The 20,898-nt window shown below is 33.1% G+C and overlaps 1 protein-coding gene across 14 annotated transcripts in view; it reads left to right on the forward strand.

Annotated features, from left to right (window-relative positions):
• Stacl (Stac-like) overlaps window positions 1–20,898 on the forward strand; it is a 133,178-nt gene that overhangs the window by 91,999 nt on the left and 20,281 nt on the right. For 10 of the 14 annotated variants that reach the window (XR_010752059.1, XM_066388691.1, XM_066388690.1 and 7 more), the window contains exons 10-14: window positions 3,193–3,335; window positions 13,299–13,346; window positions 14,305–14,423; window positions 18,703–18,867; window positions 19,373–19,480. Coding sequence is in view for 13 of the 14 variants with exons in the window: in XM_066388691.1 (XP_066244788.1) it covers window positions 3,193–3,335; window positions 13,299–13,346; window positions 14,305–14,423; window positions 18,703–18,867; window positions 19,373–19,480 (583 nt within the window). In the remaining variant the exon portion in view is untranslated. The remainder of the gene's footprint in view (window positions 1–3,192; window positions 3,336–13,298; window positions 13,347–14,304; window positions 14,424–18,702; window positions 18,868–19,372; window positions 19,481–20,898) is intronic. The other 4 variants (XM_066388696.1, XM_066388700.1, XM_066388701.1 and 1 more) reach the window with 2 other exon arrangements.

The following is a 20,898-nucleotide window of genomic DNA, read 5'->3' on the forward strand; positions in this document are numbered from 1 at the left end:
GCTCGATTTGCAGTCGCAATTTAATTTTAACGATGCGCATGGAAACCACAATGAATTCATTCTTAGGGTATTTAATCGTTTTGTGGTAAAATATTAATCTAATTAATTAAACAAGACCCCGGCCCCGCATTAACTATTCGAAATAATTAACCGTTGCTAATGTTACAATGGATTTTTGCTGCATACGGGCACAAGTTGGCGCATTTTCGTCGTTAGTTTCCGCCCAATTTCGTGTTTCTGCGCGCAAATCCGGCGCGCAGTCTGATTTATCAATACAACTCTACGGGTTCTATAAGCTACATATTAACTCCTTTAAATTTCCCAAAAAAATTAGTCTTTCAGCAATATTTAAGAAGCTTTATAAAACTATTCGGTCTGTGATAAAACTGTTCTTTTTTGTGATATCAATGCTAGACACTGTCGCCATAAGACAATACGTTGGTTCTGTCGTCTTTGATTACGTACGTTATTGATATTTGAATTGTTTGTGATTTTTTGAGCGCGATGGGTTGGATGTCGCTTAAAGCCCATTTGGTAAGTCGTCTGGGAAACCGTTTAGTACCTAAGTATTGAGTTTCAGTGCTAACTAAACCCTAAATTAAAAAAATTATAATTTATAAGCGAAAACTTTGAGAAACATAAGTTTGGGAAATCATTCTGAAATTACTAAAAAATATAAAAAGTCGTTTGATTACGTAAGAACGTGAGATTTTTATGATCAATCTGGACCTATGCACAATACACTTGGTATAGTATACCCCTTCTAAAGAATTTCATGGTCGTAGTGACGTCATGCTTGCCCCACTTCTGGCTATGGGGTCAGCTGTAAACTTTTTTTGTTTGCAGCCATGTGTGTAATGACGTCATTTCTTACGTTTTGTTCAAGTAGAAAGCTGTACGATTTCCGACTGTGACTGTCATTTCCATCCGGCTGAAAAGTGACAGTTCTAATACGAAACTGTTAAGTCAAATGTAGTATGTATCGACGTATTATCCGCCCTGGTGTTACGCCTATGTATGTTGTGATCGGGGGACATGGCGTTTGGCGACTACTGGGGTTTTCCAACCGTTGCTAGCCGCTCTGGGAGGTTTATGATCGGAATTCCCAACCATTTGTGCCCGCTATCTCCAGATGTAGCTGCCTCGAGATCAAGAATTTCGATGGTGACCTTTGTCGGACCCAGAACTTAGGTCTAATTAACACACCCCTTAATCGGCATCCCCAATAAAGCTCCCATCGGCTATTTACCGAGACGTTACGCGTTAACGTGATAGATAGCCAAGAAGCCGACAACTGCCCTTTCCCACCAGGGGTACGCCTATGAGGGTGGCCTTTTAGGGGTAGTACTTAAGAACTTCGGCTCGCGGAATTTGCTCTCTTCGCATCACTCTCGCATCGGTACCTCATTGCCGTCAACGCTATCGCGTCCTGTTTCCGATTTGTAACACTCCAGGCGTAAACGTACATTTGTTGTCTTAATGCTTTATCATGTATTGTATTAACGTAATTAGTGCAGTAAACGTTTAGCTAAAGTGTTCACGAGTTTCACTACCCGCGAGTCCCGCAATCACGTACAATATTCACGAGGGAAGTCACTCGCGCCAATCAAGGAACGAACCCCCTATCCATGAACAGAAACTAATACTGAATCGTACAATACTAATCAATATAATATTTCTTACGCTCGATTATAAAGAGAAACTGATTGGTGCCAATTGCATTAGTCTATCATTAGGCATAGGGCTGTAACTCGTACAAATGCTTGAACTAACCTGAACTAACGGCGTTGCCGAGTTATGCTTTTGTTTTACGTAACTCCCCTGTAGTTTTTAATAGTTTAAAACAGTTAGAAAACTTTATCAACTTGGAAATACCACAAGCTCTATTAATAGAACAAAACAATAAGTGTAATTCGCGTATTTGTTCATTAAGGAAATACATGAAATTTTATTCAAAAAGTCGTATTTGATTTGTTTGCACCTCTATCACATAATATTCGAATAAGTTCAAGTAAATCTTGGTTTATACTACGCAGAACACCCAACATAATGCATAAAAATGGCACAGAAAGTTAAAAACGCAAGAGCTTTTTACGCTATGTAGTACAGCTTAATATTGCTTAAATACGACGTCGGATTCAGATTTGCGGCTGGCTTTGGCGCTCAAAGATAATGCGTATCATCATGTTAATTTCGCATGTCAAATTAAGCACCATGATTAATTGTAGATTCTACGCTCAAATCTTTTTACATAGCATGAGCTTCTTCAAAGGCTATTCAAAACATCAAAAAAAAATCTCAAAAACTAAAGGAGCTGGAAGTGAAATATGAAAAAATATAACACATATCTGTCGTGAACGAAAGCTTTTTAACGAAAAGTTTATATATTTAATATTAACTTTGGCCGAAGTCTGGCTAATTAATTTCAGGACATCCTGTATCAAGAATCACCTTCTATACAGGGTGTCTGTTTCTGGAGCTCAACCATGAGAATCTTGGTAATCGTAAAACATACGAGGTCAGTTAAATCGGCGCAAAATCGCGCAATTCGGACTTCAAGAATATACCATTTCAAAATTTGAAAAATACCAATGACTTTCAGAGATATTGGAAAAAAACTTGAATTTTAGAAAAACTTTAAATTTTTTCCTCAGGTAATTTGGTGAAAAATTCAAAATATTGACATTTTTTTATTGTAACTTTTCCTCTTCTATGATGCGCCGATTTCATATTTGAACTCTGACATTTTGATTTTCGGTAATCATCATCAACTTTGTTTTTTCTTATGGGCGCCATATTGGATTTTCACATTTTTGACAGTTTTTCCTGATAGTAATCCCAGATATTAAAAATTTCATTACACTAAAGTAATAATAAATTCTATTTTGAATGAAATGAAGTAACTATTTATAGCGTTTTTCACTGGCCGTATTAAGTAAGGGTGTATGTATCTCTATTATTTGTCGACTTAAAGATAATATAAGCTAAAGGATACCTTCGTACTGCCCTTGTTTTAACAAAATTTTATCCCGAATGTTAAAATTTGCTTTTCGCTTAAGAGTAAATCGACACAAGTAATTGCTTCTCAGAAATGTTTTTTAATGCTGTTGTTTTCTTAATAATGCTAGTAATTCTAGGAACACGCACCTTATTGTTTACTATAAGAAGAAAATTTTTAATATTTCATTTCAGAAAGAGCTTTTCACCCACAAACTAGAAGGTGACACGGGTGCGAGTCGTGAACGCAAGATGTCCGCGTCTTCAACTGCCAGCATGAAGAACAAATGGCTTAAAGCCTTTAAAAGCCTAAAAACACCACCCCCTGAAGAATCCAGGTACGTCCTTTATCCTCATTTTTTACACTCATATTTTTTAGATTTTTTTCTTTATCTTAAAACCCTAATGGAGAATAACGACCGTCAAGTGTACAATTTCTCTTTAAAATACCTCCATGGGAATGAAAAAAAAAATTTTTTTACTATTAATCTAAACATTTCATATTTCAATACGAACTGCCAGCCTCAACCCATCAATAGACACTCACGATCAAATCCTTCAAACCATTCTTAGATATTTGTCATTGCTGATGTCTCCTGCAATCCCAACCATCAAGCTACGTACCAGCAGGTCGCTATCAGAAAGGGGATGATTTATAGCTTTTCAATGAGGCTTCAGCAAATATACCCTTGAGTGCAAAAACGAGTGCAACCGAAATCCAATAAAGGGAGTTTTTTAGCATTATAAAGAATTTAAATATTTTTCGGTAAAGCGGAGAAAATTTCTAACGATGGAGGAATGATTTTTTTTAATTGATTCCGAAAGGAATTGAAATTGGAAAATTGGAGTGACCGAATATTATCGAATTTTGGGGTTGCGTTTTTAATTTTTGCTATAAACAACCACATTTTTTATAATATATTGTTTAAAAGTCAAGGAAGTTAATAACTGTTTGCAAGTGAAATTTACAAGTCAATGAAGTTAACGTGTGTTTACAAGTCATTGAAATTAACGTGTGTTTACAAGTCAAGGAAGTTAATAATTGTTTGCAAGTGAAATTTACAAGTTAATCAATTAACATATGTTTACAAGTTAGTGGAGTTAATAGCTATTTACAAATCACGGAAATTAACAATGATTTGTAAGTGAAATTTACAAGCAAATGAAGTGAATAATTGTTTACAAGTCAAGTTTACACGTCATTGAAGTTAATTTTGCAAGTTTGCAAGCCAAGTTTCCAAATCCTGGAGTTAATAATTGTTTTCCATCCATCACCATACGTTCGCTAAGATTAATTCAGGTTCGATTCTTAATTAAACATTTTCAAACTTTGAAAGGTCAATTTTTTGAACCAGGACTGAGATATTTCTGTTCACCTTATAGAAGAAAGCAAAGCCTCCAATCTATTATATTATTTTGTCTTTATTTATTCCTCTTTCTGTCTGGCATTCATTTCATAAAACAAACAATCATAAGCTGGATAACAAAACGTGATTTCAAGGAAATCTGCAGGTATTTGCATACAATCTAGTTCCGTTATTCGACAGGAAATTCGATGTTTCTGCTTTGCATATGCATTCTGGAAGTAACACATGCCTCAGATTATTCTGCCTAACTAGATGAGCTCGGAATTAAAAGAAAACCTGAGGAACTCAATTTCACAAACACAAAGAGCAGATATTGTTTGAAATTTGCAATGAAATTTAGTTGGGATTATCTGCTCTTGCAGTTTGAACCCATTCGACAACAATGGCTCATTTCAGCCTGTAGTAGAAACCTGAATTAATTAGACCTTGTCGTTTGCTCTCGTAATATGATCGTGAACCTACTCATTACTTCACATTTGAATATTCCTCTGTCAATATCGAGTATCAATAAAAGTTACGAGATCGGCTTATGTATTAGGTTCGTTTGTGTTCATGTCGTTGTTGGACGTACAATTTTATAGAAACAATTTGGAAAATGACGAAAAACTTACCGAAATCCCGGTGAAAACTCCAGCTAAGATTCCAAAAATTATATGCCGCCATCCAGTATGTTCCGTTTCTGAACATCAAGCGCGTAGATCCTCATTATGCGAGTTTTTATTGCCTGATTTCTTCTACAGTTCCCTCACAAACATCTCGGACTTTCCACTGAGAACACAGGAAACACCTCAGTTTTCCATGATTTGATTCACCTAAGTAATTCTGCCGATTTCAACACACACAACCATAGATGCCATAACCGGATGTTTTTCTCCTGTCATGCATTCGACTCGACACTTCGCGAAATTTCTCGTCAAACATCCGGACTTGCGCAGATAACTCCCAAGACTTAAGCGGAAGCATCCCAGATCTTCTGGAAATCGCATGCGTTGATAAAAGTGACCGTGCAGGTCTCTTTGGATTGAACAAGAGGCAAAATTTCGAACAAAAAGGTGTTGGAAAATCCAAGTAGACCAAGTCTTCCCTTTCAGCCTTGAGGTATAATATCTTGGATAATGTTCCTCATAATCAACACCCATACTTGATTTGAGAACATGCTTTAATGAACGGTTCTAGGACGGTTATTTTGAGGGAACAAAATATGTTTTGCTTACTTGTGATTCTATAATTTCCATTATACCCATCCCAAAATTTTAAAAATCAATTACATTTAAATGCTATATTAATAATACCTGATATTTACCATGTAGGTTTTGGTATTTTTAAGGCATAAATAAATACGCCATTTTCCATTAAATATATTTTATCATCAAAGTGAATTGCTTACTTCTAATTATTAAACCATTAGATGAACGTTTTTCTAATATAAATATTTACATGTTATGTAAATTGGTTTATATTTTAATCATTAGACCACCATTTTGGAGCAGTAAATTTATTAGTTAAAATCACCCGCAAATCAACCAATTATCACTGCATCCCCACAGGCATTATATACAACACTTAATCCACAACCACTTTAATTTCGTGAAATCATTAAAACGGTAAAATTGATGTGGTCGCCACATAAATTTAAAAAATAAAATGGCGTATGACAATACTTACCGCTCTCGAATCCGTGCGATAAACGCTACTTACTGTACGATTGTAGATTAACTGATTTACAACTTTAGCAATGAAAAAATCCAACAAATTGGAGCAGTTTAGCCGAAAAAAGTAAACTATATCCTGGAATTAGCTCGGCCAGTTGCGAAAATCCTTAGCTAGTTGTGATAGAAGATTGAAGCAGTCCCTAAAAAAATAAATTTTTTGCCGAGAAGAAAAACTGGAGAATCTTATCCTTTCAAAATATTTCCTACAACACAGAAAATCTTTCCTGCAAAAAAGGTCTATTTCAATTTAGTGTCCGTCAGATCCGCTCCCTTTATTACATCTGACCTTCTGCGACATCGTTTCCTGGATATATCTCGTTCAAGTTTGACTTGTGGGAAAAATTTCATTTCAGAGAATTCGAACGAAAATCGTATATGTCCCGATCACCTCTACTTCAAAGTTTCGTAACTACATAAAATACGGAAATTTTTGTTGCAAGAATTATTTCAGTTTCAATTCAAAATCAATTTCATTCTCTATCTATCTGTAATAATCAATTGCAACGAATGGAATAGCCGCAAAGCAAACTCGCCAGCAAATTTACATTTCCAAATTCCATTTTTGTTAGTTATTTCATATTCATTGTACCTACATGAATAAATCCTAAAAAATCCGCGTTCCGTAACATTCCTCTGTTTTCTCGATTTAATTAAATTCGAGATATGGCGTTTCATAAGTAATTTTCATAAATTCTTAACTCGTGGACGCAAACAGTGTAGTTCTACAAGGTGTGTCCGAACATAGTGCCATAAATTCAATCACGTATTATAGGTCCCATTATATCACGAAAATATATCTAAACATACATCAAAGGGCGCTTCGTTTTCGATATACGGGGTGTGAAAGGTTGGTTCCTACTGATGGTTTTTTTATAAATATTTTCGAAACGTTTTGAGATAAATTAATGTAATTTTCTACTTTATTATAACTTCTTATACTCTTTCTAAATCTCTATGCAGAAATTGCCACGTTTTTCCAGGGGCGGGTAATGCAAGGAGATATTCTTTATAGGAACTTCCAAAGAACACAAAAAGTTATAATATAATGAAATACAAAGATTCATCAATTTATCTGGTAACGTTTCGAAAATATAAATTAAAAAACATCTTCAGGAACCAATCTTTTACAACCTGTATATCAAATATGCAGCACTTTTCGATATATGTTTATGTGAAGTTTTCGTCATATTTTGGGACTTAGAATACCTGGTTCGATTTATGGCACTATGTCCAGAAACATCTTGTATACAGGGTGTTCCATTTATCATGCACATGCGATTGTCTAGTAAACTAACAATTTGAAGGAAAAATATTTCAAGTAAAATTTTATTGATGTGAGAGGGCGCCTCTGTTGAACGGAAGATGTTTTTAAAAAAATCCCCTTTTAAAGGTCATTTCAAGGATACGTCAAATTGTTTTCATGGCACCCATATAATTTTATGCGGAAAGTGGATTCGCTGTAAAAAATTGAAACTCATTTGTAAGAAACAGTTTTTAGTTTGACGCTTATTTCCAGAATTACAGCAATTTGTCTATAAAAATAGTCAAAAATCAGTTAATCATGACACATAAAATATACTGAACTTCTTTAATGAAGTAAATATTCAAAATGATTTCCATCAGCTTCAACGTTCAACAAGTCATTTCTCAATTAACTCAACTAATTCGTTCTTTAATATTTCCTATGGTTATTGGAATTTGATTATAAACTTTATCTTTCAAATATCCTCATAAAAAAAACTGGGGAAGTCAAATCTGGTGATCTCTCTGGCCAATTGACGGTTCCAAAGCATCCGACCCAATGTTCTGGATAATCGCGATCTAAGATATGTCGAGCATTTCTTGAAAAATGAGCAGGACAACCATCGTGCTGAAACCACACGGTTCGCCGCAACTTTAAATTTAATTCTTAAATTAAAAGAGGCAAGTGTAGGTCTAAAAAAGCTTGATATTTGTCTCTATTTAAGATGTCATCAATATAAAATGGTCCGATCAAATTGGTTCCTATGATTTTACACCAAACATTTGCAGACCACGGACGCTGGTGTTCTATTTGTCTAATCCACCTGGGATTGTCAGAGGACCAATAGTACATGTAATGTCGATTAACTTGACCGTAATTTGTGAAAGTGGATTCATCTGAGAACAACACTGATGTGAAGAAGTTTGGAGTAGAATCTATTTTTTCCAGAGCCCATCAATAAAAAATAAATTGATTACAAAAATCCTCTCCATGAAATTCTTGATGTACAAAAATATGATACGGTTATAATTTATGAAGATGTAAAATTCTGAAAACACTGCTTTGTGAAATTTCTGAAGTGGATGCAATTTCTCAAATACTGATATTTGAGGCACTGGCAACAGCAGCTAGCACATTTAATTCATTGTCTTCATTAGTTACGGTACTTTTTCGCTTTTTCGGTTTTTCATCAATATTCCCAAACTCTTGAAAATATGCAACAATTCTTTTCTATGTAAATCTTGATGGAATCACATGTCCCGGAAATTGTTCACTGTATATTGTAATGGCTGTACGAATATCACGACCACTTTCTCTATAAATTAGGTTCATTTCTATTTTTTCCTGCATTGAAAAATTAGCCATTTTAATAAGCACCTATTAAATTGAAACTAATCGAGAAGTAAACAAGATCTAAATGTATAATGAGTGTGTTGTTGTTCATTGTTTTTACTAATGGTGTCTTTTGTGGGGGTTTTAACTACTTTTATAGAAAAAACTGTTGTAATTCTAGAAATAAGCTGTTTGCTACAAATGAGTTTCAATTTTTTACAGCGAATCTATTTTTCGCATAAAATTATATGGGTGCCATTTAAAAAATTTCACGTAATCTTGAAATGACCTTTAAAAGGAGATTTTTTAAAGAACATCTTCCGTTCCACAGAGACGTCGTCTCATATCAATAAAATTTTACTTCAAATATTTTTTCTTCAAATTATTAGTTTACTAGACAATTGCATGTGCATGATAAATGGAACACCCTATATGTATAGATAAGGGTATTATCTCCCCATTTTTTGTTTCTGTTTGTCTCTTTCTGAAATTCTTTTCTGTGTTCTTCTCTCATCTTGTATATAATATATTTTATTACGAGCAATGAAATGTAACAAAACATATTTTCTTGCAAAATTTCATTTTGTAATGTCTAGTTCCTTCATAATCATTTATGTTTTATCTTTTCTAATCTTTTTCTATTTTTTGACTTAATCTATTTCTTTATCTGTAACTATCAATTGCAACAGTTAAATAGTCGCAAAGCAGATTTTCTTGGAAAATTTCCATTTTGCAAATTTATTAGTCACTTCATATTCATTGTACTCACCTTTGCGTAAACACTAAAATTCTAAACTTCATAATTTGTATGGCAAATATCCCATTAACCTCATTTGCCTTATTTTGTTGTAAGGCTCCTCCTTCATTCATATTTATCAACGGATAATCTGATTTGCACAACAGAAAGGAACTCAATATAATTATTTCTAAGTTATTAAGACGTCGGGGGATTTTGACTGCTTATCCACAAACAGAAATTTTGGGATAAAGTTTTAACAGGGATAACTAATAACATTTGAGTAATATTTGGCATGCTAAATTCCTTAAGCGACGAAGGTGTTTATTGAAGCTGAAATAGCATATTTTGTAAATATCTCCTCAAATATTTATAGAAAGACAATGAAAACCCGGAATAAAACTTAAAATAAAGATACAGGCAAAAGAGAGGTGGTAAAATACAGACGATACAGAAATGATAAGAGACAGACAAAACAGCGATAACAGTAGACAAAGAAGACAAAGATGATTAAGATAAATGACAATGATGAATTTAAGCTCGCAAAACCTGTAAATAAAAACAATTATGATGACAGACAAATCGTTGATTTAACACAATTATCTCTAATTTACTACTTTTTATTCATGACTGTCGCGTATTCCTAGAATCTCAGCTTCTCAGCTCAGCTTATGCTTCAAACAGTCATCTGTATTATTGCCATAAAACCTGTGATCAATATGATATATCAGTACAAAATCTTTAGAGTTATTAAGAGAATAGCCTTATTCAAGCGCAACCGTCGCTTTAAAAATTAAACTTAATCTTAAAAGCTCCTTTTCTTGGAAGTTTCGACGTGGTTCAACTTTTAAGCTCCGATCCTATTAGTCCATCTATTATGCTCTGACCTTTAAAGTTTAAAGTGTCATATGAATTCTTAATGTAATTTCGGAAATTATTAATTTAACATGTTAAAGACATTATCGAAGGAAATCTGAGATTTACGCCCTTTCTTCTGATCTGGAAGAAACTCGATCGAACTTGAAGGAACAAATTTCGGCATTTTGATGAAGTCCAGAAATGTTGAAAAAACTCTAATCTGAAGAGAAATGTTGAGAAAATCCGACCAGACGTGAATGAGAATTTTCTAAAATATTCAAGAAACCCGAAATAGCCTGATATAAGTCTTCAAACATATTGCAAAAATCCTAACTGATCGGAATAGGAAATTTTGAAAATATTGTAGAAACCTGGAATGACTTGAATTTAAAAAAAGTTCTTGGAAATGTTGAAAAAACAGGATCCGAATTGTCCAAATAGAAATATTTGAAAACCGTGAAGTGAATTGACCTCAACTGAATTGAAATTCCTCAGACTGTCGAAGAAACCTGAAATAACCTTAACTGACATGAATAGGAAGTTTAGATAATATTGACTTAAATTGAAGTTCTTAGAAATGTTGACGGAGCCCAAATTCACCTGAAGACAAGATTTAAACATTTTTTGATAAATCGAGGTTACATGTAGGAAAATGCCCATAAATTTTTAAGAAGCCCGAATTGGCTTAAAAAGGAATTTTTGATGTTGTCAAAACTGACAAAACTGGGACTTTTCGGCAAGATTGATAAACCTCAAGTTTACCTGAAGACTATTCTTAAAAAATTATGAAGAGACCCAACTAATACAAAAGAAATATTCATAAACGTTTCGAAGGTAAAAATTGACCTGAACAGAAATTTTCAGGAAATGTTAAAGAAGCCCGCAACTGACCTAAAAACAAATATTCAAAAATGTTAAAAAAAACCGAACTAACCCGAATTAACATGAAAAATCAATGTTTACGAAAGTTTAAAAGACCTCAGGTGATCTGAATAGGAATTTTCGATAATTATGAAGAAATCAGATCTGATCTTAACAAAAATTTGCAGAAGTGCTTATATCACTCTAAAGGCAAAATGTTGCCAGAAATCACAGCAACTCAATCCTCAAAAATGTTAAAAATACCAGAAATTACTAAAATATAAATTCTCTTAAAGTGACCGAACTGATCTGATCAGGATTTTTCGCAAATACTGAAGTATTCTGAACTGACCCGAAAGTACAACTGATCTGAATGGGAATTTTCGGAAACATTGAGAAACTTTTAACCTATTTTACATGAAAAGATACGTTCATAAACGTTTAGGAAACTCTAAATCTGACCTGAATACAACCCGAATTAATCTGAACAGAAATGTAAATGAACCCTGAAGTGACTTGAACAGGAATTCTCAGAAATGTCCAAGAAATCAAAGCCGACATGAGAGGGCATTTGTAGAGATAAAAACCATGAACTAAGCTGAAAACAAGTGCTCAAAAGAGTAGAAAAAAACCGAACGAGCATGATGAGAAATCATAAGAATTATGTCCTATTCGCCTTGAATCCAAAGAATATCAACATTTACTTTGTTTCACTAATAATAGCTCTGAAACTGAACAAGACGAACTTTCCATCTAGACACGAAATTGGTAAATAAATTACTTAAAATTCCCCGTAAAGTGGAAACCCTTGTTCTCTAGTTTAGAAATTCTATGAATTTACCGTACAGTCAGACAGAATGTGCCCAGTAATTTAATGGATAATGGAATACTAAAATATTTACAACGTCATTATAAAAAGATGCTTTATAAATGGAAATCTGCCTATTTACCCAAAAAACGTGGCTGGCAGTTTCTAGTTGGATTTTAATCCTTAAAAGTAGCTTATAGTAGTTTAGTAACTAATATTTCGAAGAAAAAAAAAGAAGGAAGAGTGACTCTAGAGTGTCTATCGATCATGGGTGTCCCAAAGAACGAAAATTTTAAGGTGGATTATTCTTATAAACATAGACCATATTTCATCCCGTTTTTAAATTACAGAGTGATAACTTAAAAAAAACTATTTAATTTTTTTATTTCGGTAGTTTTGAAACGTCTAAAACTAAATTTCTATGTATAATACCTATGATTTTTATAACACTTGTGGTATATTTGTGATTGGCTGATTTATAAGGAGCACCAATTTCGATGTTTACAATTTGAAACTCTCAGTAATGGCTAAGAAAAATATGATTTTGAACCGGGATCTTGAAAAAAACAGCCTCATAAATCCAATTTTTGTAAAAAAAAGTTTTAGTAGTTAGTGGACAAGCATATAATGAATGCCGTCATCTCCGATGGAGAAGGCTGCGTCAAGCTCAAAGTCAGTAGCGCAATTGACCTGACAGGATGAAGTGCATTGTATAGGAGTATAATACTATACTCTGCCTTCGACTAAATATCAATCAGCACGTCTCGTAAGTGTACTAAAAATCCCTTTTAAATTATTCCTTTTTGAGCAAATTTAAGTGGAATTTTTAACATTTTTACTAATAGAGTTTACTACTAGTGGAATGTAAAAAACGAATAATATCGAGCGTGAATGCTTAACCCATCGATAACATTTGAGGCGGGCTTTATTATGTGTTTATAAATAGATGTAAAATTCCTACATATACAGAGTGTTTATTTCCAGATCTTGACCATGAAGCTCTCGATTACTATAATATATACGAGGTCGGTTAGATTTGGGAAAAATTGGGCCATTTTGAATTTATTTGGAGTTATTTTTAAATATTTTTTTTGGAAATTTTGGTCTATAATTTAGAGCTATGATGTTCACTTTTTTTATCCGATAAGTACTTTTTTTTCAAAAATATTGTTTTAACTAAAATAAATACTGTCTTGAATAAAATCAAAATTAAAATAATATTTTTTCCAAAACTTTATCACCCTGTAACTTAGAAATTAGGACCCATGTTCACATGAGCAGCCCACCTTAAAACACCAGACACCCTGCAGAGTTATCCTTTATTCTTTGGTAGATTTTTAACTTTTCTATTGATGTTGTTCTCTGTTGTTTTCATCCATAACAGACCAAAAAACCAAATGTACCATGCCGTATCGACAATAATGTCTATGAGGTAATTAACATTTATCATTATCGATTCAGAGATTCCCAAATTTCATTGAAAGCCCTAAATATGTAGTAACAATGTTTGAGAATCGCTGAAGCTCGCGCATTATTTCATTTTATGTACTGATTCTTACATTATTAAGCCATCACCATTCACAAAGCTTAAGATTTATTCATTCTGACACGAACACTAATTAAAATTAATTTGTGAGAAGCACCAACAAATTATTTCAGTGTTTTCTGCACTGTCTTCTTGACTAACACAACATTATCACTTCAAAGCAACTTTGAAATTAGATTAAAGATAAAATACAATCGCTGTTAATTCTATAGCTCAAAATCATTAATGACTGCCTTCACACATAATTAGATTAAAATCATTTCATTTTTAGCAACTTTTTTGCTGCTAGCACCTTTTTAACATCCTGTACATATGTCTGCAGAACACAAAGTACGTATTACTTGAACCAATATGAAATTTGCACAATTAGGTGAGGCCACTGTAGGGTGCTCATTCTGTATCTTGTTATTATATTAAATGTTTTCTACTCCCTTGTACACAAATCTTAGAAACGCGTTCTCAAAAGAACTCAATACGAATACTATGTTCTTTGAACACGTATCTAAGTTCGTTCCTTTGTGAAGCGATTTTGCATCTGCATCAGTTGTTAACTTTTGTTTGAAGACCGGAATTCTTTATGTCCAAGACAAAATTGCCTTGGGAGTCGTGATATAATCCCTCGCTTTTAAGCAGAGAAATCTCAAATTCAATTTCCTGCCACAATCTCTGTTCTTTGAGTAATGATGTATATTAAATAAAACCGGTATACCACTTAATTTAAATAACCAACAGCGGAATTGAAAATCGGGGATTATTTTTAATAAAATAGATGCAAAATTACGAAATATTTTCCGTTTTGCTTTGTTGGAAACATATTGAAATATTGACTAAAAATACCGTTTAGGAAAAATGGAGCTGCAGCTACCAAAGAACTGCTGAAGGGAGATCCGGATGCCCACAACTTCCAAGAGTACACTTACAAGAAGATCACGCCTTGCGATATTTGCTCACAAATCTTAAGAGGTAAGTGGAGGCGGTTTTGCTCTCAAATGAGGCGTGAGTCATGAATTTTACGACCTTTTAACACATTTTTAATATTTTTCTTTTTTAAGTATTTTTTCCTCTTCTCTCAGCATTTTACATAATGTATTAAAATTAATTCCAATATCATCAAATTTACATTTCTGAAGATAAAATGGCCACTTTTCTGAAAGTTTCCATTTTTAGCTCGTACTTGAATAGTAAAAAATCATCAATTTTTCATGGAAATAGAGTGTGCACAGAAATAAATGGACTGCCGTATTTTTGTTTGCGAACAGGGGAAATTCATGCAAGATACAATAACAACAGTGCTCGTATAAATTACACCCTGTTTTCCAACCAGACGGGGCACAAATAATGTTAATTTAATAAAAGCATTGGACAGGCCTTCTTTTTCTTATTTTCGTTTCGGTTGTGGTTTAGTTATAAGCCACCGATGAGAGAAATTATGGGTTAAAGGGGATAAAATATGAGACAGTTTTGGTAGATATTTAATTAAAAAAAAAAGAATTTAGTGCTTAAAAAGATATATATCCTTAAGAAATGAGAATTCTACGTGCAATCGACATAATTTATTTTTAACAAGGAACATTCAAATTGTGAAAGTGGTTTCAATATAATGGCCCCATGCATTAAGAACCGAACGGCAAGTATACGGAAATATTCAAGTCCCTCCTAATTGTTTTTCATTGCTGTTAACTTCAATATTTTTACGAATTCTGATACTCTGAACTCTTTTACATTAAAAAAGTATTCCGTAAAAAACTTGTCTCCCTAGCATTTTTCCAGATATTTTCAATTAAGTAATTCCATGCATTTTCAATCTTTATGAAAATGGGAAAACGATAAAATTTTTGTTTAGTTAAGTAAAAAATTATAGAGACACATTTTTTTTGCACAATATCTTTTTGATGTATATTTCAAAGTGTAAGAACTCGTAAAAATATTGAAATTATGGGCACTAACAAAACAGTTAAGGTGATTTTTTTCTACTCTGGTGATGTGCACGTAGCATCTCCTATCAGCTAAGTTGAAACAAGCAATAAAAATAAACGTATCGTGTCCAAGAATCCCCTTACGAATAATTTCAAGTCTGTAAATCAAGAACGATGAAATTTATTTCTAATTTACAGAATTAAGAAAACTTATTTCACACCCTTAAAAACCAAAACAAGGAAGTTTTGAACAAGGCAAATTGGGCTGAATTGTTATACTTTGTCATTCTCTAGCAATTAATACTAATTTGATTTCAATTAAAAAAAAATGTATGTTGTCCTTTTTTTAATTATCATAAATTTCAATAAACAATATAAACAATTTTATCTAGCAAAGTTAAAATTTCCTTGACAAAACATTGAAATCATTTATCCAACATTCGCTATTTTTTTTATTTTGTGTTGATGATGATGTGTTTTTATTTGTGTTGAAAATTGTTCTACTAAATTGGACTCCTAAAAGCGATATAAAAAGCTATAAATGAAAGTTCTAAACTTTACAAAAAAGACCAAAACGCTGCATTAATTTCGTTTTCGTAAAACAAATTTTCTCTATAAAATTACCAGGGTGCAGTATATCGCAGATTAAGCGGTTATGAAATTTCAGCTTTAATAAATCCTCCTGCAAAAAAGAAGTAACAGTTTTAATTACACTACATGCCCTCCGGGTATAAAAAAAACATGTCAGCTTGCTAATTATTATGTCAAAGAGTGTAATTAACCCCCCTCTGTACAACTGATTGAAACATATAGTTAACGATGTTGAATTTCATCAGTGCTTGGTTTGTATAGCACATAATGCATAAAAACAAAACATAATAACTGCATAAGGCATAACATAATGCATAAGAATTGGACAGAAAGTTAAAAGGCTTCAAACTTTTTGCGGCATATATTATTCATATGCCATACGCTGTTTAAACGCTAATGAACATAATCAAAACGTCAACTTCCATGTTATGCATAATGTTATTTTCAAAAATTGATCAAATTTGGATTTTGGAAATCAATCATCAAACAATATTTTAGAATAGAATTCCATCTTTGACCGGTTAACTGAATCAATGGAGTTTGAAACTTACACCTACATCCCTAATGAAATCGATATTTGCTGAATATGTGACCACATTAATCAATTTCAATCAAATTTCATTCAAAAAAAACCACAAAGTCAAATTTGATTTTTGTCGTTGTCCATTATTTATGGTTATTAAAAATATTCTTATTAAAAATCTTGAGCTACATTTCATGACGACCCAAAATATTTAATTAGCTGGAACATATAACACAAAGTATACCTATATTTACACGTTGCGGAATTCTAGAACACTTAAAGGAACTCTAAGAAGTATTCAGGTGGTTTCAGGCTTTTAGACCACCCTGTACATTTTTTAAGAATTTAAAAAATATTATTACCCGCTTCTAATCAATTCAATCTTAAATTAATTGTGCTCCTAACAGGGATTTTAAGTCTCTCATAGGTGCTTTCCCATTTGCAATTTTACACAGGATGTTATTTAAGTACGTGACTAAACTTCAAGAAATGATTTTTTGAGTGATTCTGAGACCAAAAATTTACATAAACTTAGGTCCGAATGCTTCGTTTTCAAGATAGAGAATGTCAAAGTTTTTGTAAATCGCTATATATTTTTAAAAACTCCTAAATAACAAGACGTAAACTAATATGACGTTGAAACTTAGTGACAGTTTTTAATGTAGTACAAATGAATCTTGTAAGCTAGAAATTGTTTGCCTCCTTTTGCTAGTGACGTGCCCAGGGGTAACGCCGGAAATTTAAGAAAAATCAAACAAGAAAAACTGTTTTTTAAAACTACACTCAAACAACTGGTACGCAATTTATTTTAGCAAAAAAAATTAACAATAGGTAACATGAAACTTACAATAGTTGCTGAAAATGTTCTCTTTCAACTTCAATGCAAGCATTAGCTCGTTTTAACATCGATTTCCGAACACATTGAAATATTCCCAACGTATATCTTATCTAATTTCATACATTCCGTATCCGTTGGATTAATTCTTCTTCAGTGTTAACCGGAGTTCTATTGACGAAAGACTTTACACGCTCCTAAAGGAAGAAATCTAATGAATTTAAATCAGGTGACCTGGGTGGCCGTGACTGCTTAATACGAAAAAAATATAAAAGTTTTAAAGAAATCAGTGACGCTAAATAACCATATATAACACTACCAAATTTCAACAAAATCGACAAAAGAATTATTAAGATTTTTACGAAAAAAACTATTTTTAAGAAAAATTCGACACCCTACATCTTGAAAACGAAGCAATACCGAACCTATGTTTATATAAACTTTTCGTCTTAGAATCACCCAAAGAATCGCCCCTTGAAGTTTGACCACGTACTTAAAAAACACTCTGCATATTCATGCTGTCCGTAACCGCAGGAATAGAAACTGCATTCTCCAATTATAGAAAAGTTATAACTAGGAAAATGTTAAGAAAATAATGTGAATGGTGAATCCAATGCCAATCAGCATCGAAACGTCTACAATTAAATAGTTTTGAGGAATTTTGTCTTTCTCCTTTCACTAAGGACCACAGTTTAAAAACCATAATAAAAAACAAATTATATGGAAAATGTGGTTTAAGTTAGATATTTTGGAAAAAGTATCTTTTAACTCCATTTTGAATCAATTTGGCAGCCTGTGGCGCACTAATAGCCACGTTCAGCAGAGCTAACAGTTTTGTGCAACTGTAGCGTAGCTGGTTACAAAAACTGAAATCACATGAGCTCGCATTTACAATTGTCTGAAGTTTAGTTAGTAGCATTCCTAACAGTTGCACAACAGTTGACTCTACCGAACGGAGCCATTATAACACAAATTCTCTGCTATTGCTTTGTTTGGAAAAATATGGAGAACTTTCTATTATAACTTTCTACTGCCGCCACATCTGATTCTCATGGTTCTCAGCTAGTTCATCTGGCACAAAATGAAAAAAATTAATTGTTTATGTGGAGTGATGATTGTGGGAAAATTTAGGGGGTAATCACCTTTCAGCAATGTCCGATAGGCACGTAGAATTTTTCCCTCCTTTCAAGAAGACAGAGAAATACCAATTTAACCATAATTATTAAAGACTCAATGTAGCTTCTTCCTTTCATACTATCCTCCCCCCTAAATTCGCAAAGTTCCGCAGCAAAATTCTGACCTAAATTTCAACCTTCACTACACGAATTATGAAACTTTTCCCCCACTGAATATTTAATGAATGTTCCTTCGTCTTAGGTCACACACGGCAGGGTATGAAATGCAGGATATGCAAAATGAATGTCCATCATGAGTGTCAGAAGGAGGCGCAGAAGTGCCAGACGAAGGCGAAACTTCTTCGGAGGCAAAAATCTACTTCCGAAATCGAAACGAGGGTGCCGGATATAAGCGCCGACGATGAAAGTAAGCAGTTTATGTCTAGATTTTATTGTCTTGCTATAAAACTAGTTTACGTTCTTGACTTTTATGGAAAACAAACGTCGAATTTCACGTCACGAGCCCCTAAAATGTACGATTGATGATCCTGTGTTCGACGACCTTTGAAACTTTATATTCCTTTATTTAAAAATATATGAAAACGCTCTTGGATTTCCTCGTCCTTCTTTAGTGACACAAGGCACACGCGTATTTATTAGGCAAATCGAAGCCCCCTTTTGCTCTTATTCGTGAACACGTATTCTCAATTGATCCAAATTCAACTTTGCCGACTATTTAACAATGTTAGACCATCGGAAACATTCACCCCTCTCTAGTAAATTAGAGCTATTTTTCCAATGTCAAAACCAGATATACAAGCTACAAGGTGTGTGTAATTGTTTACGTCCTCCTCCATCGCTTTAGGGAAGTTTTCTCGAGAGCAGAAACTTACCTTAATTATCTAGATGAACAAAGCTTATGTCTAATTTAGGTTTAGCCGATGGTGGGATGCCGACTATAAATCGGAGGGTCTCAGATAAGCAGTCGTCTTCGATTGATTTTAATGTTCTTCACGTGACCAATGATCCCGTTCCTTTAGGTAAATTTTGCTTAATGTGAGGAACTAACACACTGATCCTAAAAAGTGAATATTTGCAAACTAACCACAGGGTGATCATTTAAAAAATCATCAATCAACACACTACGTTTACGATTCACTACCTACTGCGAGTTTTTGCTTAATGATCACACATATAACTAAATATTTAACTCTTAAAGGTTAAGGGCTAAATTATCAATGTGCTGTTAACTGTAACATCAAAATTGTTTCCACAGAAATCAAGAATCTGGCCATAATGTCTATTTCTTACCTAGGATCAGTTTCAACGTTTCTTTGGAAATTAGCTTGCCGTTTTAAGTTTAGCATATTAATAATTTTTGCTCTAAAATGTTCTATCTAATATACAAGGTGTTCCAAACTTCGCGCCACCCGCTTTTTCTGAAAAAACAGCAAGTAAAATTTAAAGTTTTATTTTTGGGTCAGAAGAGTGATCCCCTAAGGTCTTGATGGAAAAGAATGATGTGTGATTTTTCAAAATGACGAATATGACGTCATTTTTTTCCACGAACATTTTTTTTCTGGCATTCTGAAAGAGCTCATTTTCCTGAGCGCTTTTAGTGTTAAAAGTTTTTTCTACCGATTAACATTTAAAAAATGCTGAGAAAAATAAATAACAAAAAATCAAATATTATTGCATTACATCTGTCCAGAAATTTAATAAAGTTGTCAATTTAAAAATTATACGGGTTGTCAAATTTGAAACTTTCCACCCCTATTATCCCGAAACAGGATAGATTTTTTAAAATCGCCGAAACACGTCGATTTTATTATCGAGGGGGAACAATTTTTATGTAAAATTCACTGCGCATCTTTCAACCCTCTATTCCCTAGAGCCACCCTCCCAAATATTTTAAACGGTAAAGGGGCTTAAATGATACATTATTTTAAAGGGCTTTTCGTTCTCTATATTTTGCTATCTTATTTGTTATATTTGACTGTTGCGTTATCAAGTTAGGCGTCTTTGACCATTCTAAATTCATTTTTCCAATTATTGTTTTAATAGCATTGAAACTAAGACATTTTTATTCAAATATATCTTACGATTAGGAAATTGTTGTAAAAAATTCCTGCATGGCCGTTTTAAATTATAAAACAAATAATTTTTTTTTATTACTGATCTTTAAAAAAAACACTTTCAAAATTGGACTTTCTACTTTTAACACCTTTAGTCTATTAGATGTTTGAAATATTCTCCATAATTTTTCAAACAATAATAAAGCCTATTTTGAAAATCTTCTCTGACATTTTCAAATACCGCTTCAGGAACAACCCTGCTTGTCTGTGTGATTTTTTTTTCAAATTATTAATATTATCAGGGTGGATTTTGTAAGCAACTGATTTTATATGCCCCCATAAAAAATAATCTGACAGTGTTAAATCTAGTGATCTTGCAGGTC

The sequence above is a fragment of the Euwallacea similis genome, chromosome 4, assembly GCF_039881205.1.
Source record: "Euwallacea similis isolate ESF13 chromosome 4, ESF131.1, whole genome shotgun sequence".
Taxonomy (NCBI): Eukaryota; Metazoa; Arthropoda; class Insecta; order Coleoptera; family Curculionidae; genus Euwallacea; species Euwallacea similis.